This window comes from Puccinia triticina, chromosome 2A (genome assembly GCF_026914185.1).
Source record: "Puccinia triticina chromosome 2A, complete sequence".
NCBI classification, from domain to species: Eukaryota; Fungi; Basidiomycota; class Pucciniomycetes; order Pucciniales; family Pucciniaceae; genus Puccinia; species Puccinia triticina.
In genome coordinates, this window is record NC_070559.1 from 2,759,330 (window position 1) to 2,764,905 (window position 5,576).

A 5,576-nucleotide genomic window follows, 5' to 3' on the forward strand; every position below is an offset into this window, starting at 1 on the left:
CTGTACGGTGAACAACAGTGGGACGATTTATTCGCATCCTCAACTTCACGCGGTAAGCCTATTGAACATCACCTTATTACTTTTTCTTGAACTGAATTTAAATGAATATAGTCGTGAACAGGAAAGTCGGCGCACTTGAGTGGTTTTCATTTATGCTCTTCAGACGGAAAAAGAAATTCAACCCTATACTTGCAGGCCGGTCACTTCAACAAGAGATAATTGTCGACATGTATATTTCAGTTGAGGGCGGTAGATTAAGTTTCATCGTTAACAATCAAAAAAAACTGAAAGTCAGCCAGTATAACCGCCTGCTCAAGTTGCTTTAAAACCAGTCTACAATCACGGGTCGATGTGTTATCTTACCTGCAACTTTTATCGGAAGTCCCCGCGGGATGGCTCAACTTTACCATGATGCAATGGCGATAACCCGGAAGTTCGGACCACCGTCTTTATTTATAACGATGACTGCAAACCCTAATTGGCCTGAAATACGGGCGGAGATACCCAGCAACAACAGTTCTATCGATCATTTGACTGTGGTGACACGAGTCTTCTACTTGAAGATGTGTTACTTATTGTTCATACTCTTGAAGATGGATTGCCTTGGAAGAGTCATTGCGTTTGTATTTACGGTAGAATTCCAAAAACGGGGATTACCTCACCTGCACTTGATGCTCACACTCCACGAAGACAACCGCCCAACAACTCCGGAACTAATCGATGAGATCGTATCTGCAGAAATTCCTGATCAGTCATCGTCACCAGAACTGTATGCTGTAGTGTCGGAGTTTATGCTCCACGGGCCTTGTAAGGGCAGGCCATGCTGGAATGGGAAATCATGCAAGTTGGGATACCCGAAACCGTTCAGCGACAGGACGGTTAATGTGGATGGGGCGTATCCTGTATATTTGCGCCGCAATACTGGCCGGGTCGTCAAGAAGCATACATCAACGTTCGATAATGGCTCTGTTGTACCTTACTGTCCGTTTCTCACGAGGACATTCAATTGTCACATAAATGTGGAGGTACCTGTTAACACTTTGGCAATCAAATACTTGTATAAATATATTACGAAGGGACATGACCAGTTGACGATGTCGGTCGATGACGGCGACGAAGTAAAGGCTTATATTGAAGGGCGTTATATCAGCGCTCCGGAAGGTTAGTTTCTTTGATTCATCCATTAGACTATTGATTGACCCGATGAATTAGCCTGCTGGCGTTTGTTTAAGTTCCCGCTCTCGGGTCAATCCCCTTCCGTAACAAGACTGAACATCCACGATAAAGACGAACAATTGGTCTATTTTGACGGCAAGGACGGACTTGAAGGTCAAATAAATACCGGGAAGGCTAGCCAAACGTCGTTGACCATGTTCTATCAGTTGAATATCGACGACGCAATTGGTGCCGATGGGCGACACGCTCGGACATTGTTTTACGAAGAAATCCCGGGCTACTTCTCATGGAACAAGTCAAGCCAACAGTGGATCCCTCGTAAGACAAAAGTTGACGTTGTTGGCCGGATTTTTTCAGTATTGTATCTCGCAGGGGCAAAATTCTACCTGCGTGTCCTTCTCCTTCATCGTAAAGGGATAATCTCATTCGAGGATCTCAGAACGGTTGAGGGCGTGCTTTGTGAAGATTACCGGGCAGCGTGTAATGAGCTAGGGCTACTTGTCAACGACTTTCTTTACGATGAAGCGCTTCGGGAAGCGTCTTGTGTCCGAACGGGATATCAGCTGACTCGATTTTTTGCAATGATGTGCATCCACTCTCCTCCATCCGACCCAGTAATTTTGTTCAAGAAACACTTTATCAACTTCACCGATGACTGTTCGCGAGTTGACATGTCGAAACGATTTTCGCGGCAGTTGAGTTCAAAGGAACGTTGAGTAATGGCTATGTTCAGATTGCAAGAGCTTCTGGTAGGAATGGGGGGAGACTTGTCGGCTGCAGGATTACAACTCAAGAAAAGGGAAGTGAGAGTTTTGAAAAGAATGCAAGCCAAGGCAATTGGCGAAGAGGATCGGAGAACTATAAAAGCTCGACTTTCTCATAATGCACGAGCGTTTAACACAAACCAGCAGGCGTTTTTTGACCAAGTGAAATCTTCCTTGACACAAACAGGCGGCAAAATGTTTTATCTTGACGGGCCCGGTGGGACTGGCAAGACGTTCGTCCGCAACGCTTTGATTGACATGTGTCATTTGGAGGGCGCGCTGTTATCAGTCGTCGCGTCGTCCGGCGTTGCAGCATTACTCTTGAAGGGTGGTCAAACGGCTCATTTGGCTTTCAATATTCCGGTTGACGTCGTCAAGGGAGGAGAATGCCCAATTGATTCGGAAACAATACTAGGTGAATCATTAAGGGCAACTCAAGTGATCATTTGGGATGAGGCCGTCACGATCCATAAATATGCGATTGAGGCTGTGAATAGGACGCTAATGCGTCTATGTGATTCGAACTTGAGTTTTGGTGGGAAAGTGGTCATATTCTCAGGAGACTTCCGCCAAATTCTTCCCGTGGTCAAATACAATCAGTATCCGCCGGCTTGGGGTGCAACAATCAAATCTTCGATGATTTGGCAACATGTCTTAAAGTTTCATCTAACCGAAAACATGAGACTCGCGCGGGCACTGCAGGGCAAACAGAAATCGAAGAACATCAAGTTCAGCAAAGCACTCTTGGCTCTTGGTGAAGGTGTTAATCAATCGAAGGATTTCAGCGTAATTGATCTGCCGGATGTGGCCATCAAGTCATTGTTGACTAAAGATGAAATGCGCCAAGAGTTGATTAAGTTTGTTTATAGCAATCTCGATAAAGTACACACGGAGGGGCTTAACTCTTGTGTTGAGTACTTAAACCAACGCTGCATACTTGCTCCCCTCAACCGCGACGTCAGAAAATTGAACCGCGACATAGCGGCTCGCTTGCCGGGGGTTTCGAGGATTCTTAAGTCTATCGATACACCTGATCCTGATTCATTTGGCGCCCTTCCTGAAGAGTGCCTGAATAAGATATTGATCTCCGGTTTCCCTGAACACGAAATCGAAATCAAAGTTGGTATGCCGCTTGTTGTCATTCGGAACATTGCTATCAAAGAAGGCGTCTGCAATGGTTCACGTATAGTGGTGAAGGATTTTGGAGCTAGCTTTATCATTGCATGCCTTATGTTGGGCCCCTTCGCTGGTAAAGAAATAACCTTACCTCGTGTCAAATTACATAACGCCGGCGATGCTCGGTCGGGCCTCTCATTTTTTTGGTACCAGTTTCCAGTGGCTCCTGCATACGCGATGTCGGTAAACAAAAGTCAAGGCCAAACGCTCAATCGGGTTGGGGTTTATCTAGAAACGGACGCTTTCTCTCACGGCCAGCTTTACGTCGCCTTGTCGCGAGTGTCAGATGTCCATAACCTGTTGGTCGTTAAACCGGCAAATTGGACCGGAATCCTCAATGTTGTGCACAAGTCGGTCTTTGATACGGAGCCTCAGGCAAGTTTTTTGTGCTATCATGAGGAGTTTTTGATTTACTTGCTGACAATCAGAATAGGTGTCGAGTCATTCTTCTGACACAGATTGATGTATGTATGTATCGGTGAGAGCCAAGAATTTGGCTCCATTATAATGTATCGGATTTCGTTGATACTCACGTTTTCGGCTTTGGGTGGTTCCTTGGTAGCGATTTAATGTTGGATACATCGTTCTCAGGATTTACTGGAGGCATTCTGCCAGAGATTGTTTGTGGCGCTGGAGTAGCCAATTCGGCGGGGCCTTCTGCCTGGATTTATTGTGTGTGCGCAAATAATGGGTGGTCCAAATGATTAACATTTCATTTGATAACTCGTGTTTACGATGTGCTGAGCCTGAGGGCTAATCTAATCTTTTGAGCCAAGAAGGTGCATGACAATGTGGTCAAATTGGCAAGGAGGGAGGCCATCTGATTGTTGTAAACGGTGTGTTGTCGACGTTACGTCGTATATTACATGATGATTTTCTATTTACATGAAGCGTAGGCAAATTATTTTGCCCAATTAAGTTGAAAGAATTTGTATGATGGTTGCTCGGCTTTAGCTGTTGATGAGGTGAAACGCATTTGGTCACTTTGCAATACTGCTGTGATGCTGGGGTGCATGTCATCGTGCCGCCTGCTTGTGGTGGAGAAAGGGTCCGAAGGGGTGCTGCATCAAAAGCTGTCGCCGTCTTGGGCGCGGCGCAGCTACGCAATCGTTCCGGTCGAAGCCGTGGCTATTTTCGGCTTGTCCTGGGAGACAAGTCGTCAGGGTGTGTTTGCCTTGTCGCGCCCATATGCACTGTTGCTCCGAGGCGAGTGGCATGTCGAAGGTGACAGAATGGATTGGATGTTGCCTATGTGGGTAGAAAGGGTGTCGCAATGGCGCCGGCGGAGCGATACGCCCGTCGAATGCACCCTTGTCTTCGGGGCCGTGGTACGGGACGACTCGGCACGAGCGACCGTCGCGCGCGACTGGTGGAGCGGTTTGGTGTTCCGCTCAAAGCTCGAGGGTCGGATACCTGTGGCGAGGAACGCTTAAAGTCACGGCTCTGTTGGAACAAATCGCCTGCATATTTCACTATAGCATAATCACGTACAGATATACCGTGCAAGTTCTACAAATCTTCCTACTCCTCGTGTGAAGACTACTTAAATTTCAAACATGCCAGAAAATAACCGTTGCGTTGCGCTAACTTCTCAGAAGGTTCCGCATGCCGATAGGCTTCGATTCAGGGGGAGTGTATCGATCGAACACAACGTGAGTGCCTCAGGGGCAACGCAGCGTCTTAATGTCCTAATGGAGTGTTTTGCTGACAATCTCTGAATAGGCGTCAGTTGAAGAAGACAATCATGGTATCGCGGAAACAAATCTTCTGGGCAGCTGGATCCCCTGCACAGGTCAAGATACGGATGGGCAACGATGGTTTGGAGCCAACTTGCGGTCACACTTCTTTGCAGGGAGAAACCTCCGTGTTGGCAAAACCTATTATATGCGGGGTTCGGTTGTGAGGTCTTATGTGACATCAATAATTGAGCTTGAGTTCTACACCGCGGTGGCTTCGCCGAATGAGTATTTGTCCAACTCGGCTTCGTCATTGCGTCTTTTGGTGAACGCGGTAGGGACAATTAAAACCATCGATCAATACGAATTTGGTCTTGATGGGGAATACACCTATTGGTTGACTGTGGCACACGTACTTGAGGTGAGTTGCGTTGTGGAAGTTTTGACGAGCCTCAACTGACAACTGGCGGACGCACGTGGGGAGTAGGGCCATGGAGGAGTAATGACGGCGAGGTTTGTCATTAGGCATTCGGTCTGCCCCGACATCTATCTGGGGGAGCAGCTGGTCGGCTCGCGAGCGTGGTTCACCGGTCGGCTTAATGGGAGCAGTGTGGTAACCGGCGAGCCGGTTGTATACGTGAGTCGGAATCTTGGCTGATGTGGTGATGAATCACGGCTTACGAGGAATTATTCCATGGTGGGCAGGTGGAATCCGGTCGTATTGAGTTTTCGGGATGATGTTTGGTGTTCTCGTGTCGGGGCCGGGTGGGCGGTTTTGAATCAT

General features: G+C 47.5%; 1 protein-coding gene across 1 annotated transcript; it reads right to left on the reverse strand.

Annotated features, from left to right (window-relative positions):
- Nucleotides 1-5,053: 5,053 nt before the first annotated feature.
- On the reverse strand, nucleotides 5,054-5,576 carry PtA15_2A280 (uncharacterized protein; the record flags this gene model as incomplete). Its single annotated transcript, XM_053166285.1, has 3 exons — nucleotides 5,054-5,111; nucleotides 5,209-5,446; nucleotides 5,474-5,576. 3 exons carry the CDS (start codon nucleotides 5,574-5,576, stop codon nucleotides 5,054-5,056), a joined length of 399 nt encoding a protein of 132 aa, XP_053017522.1.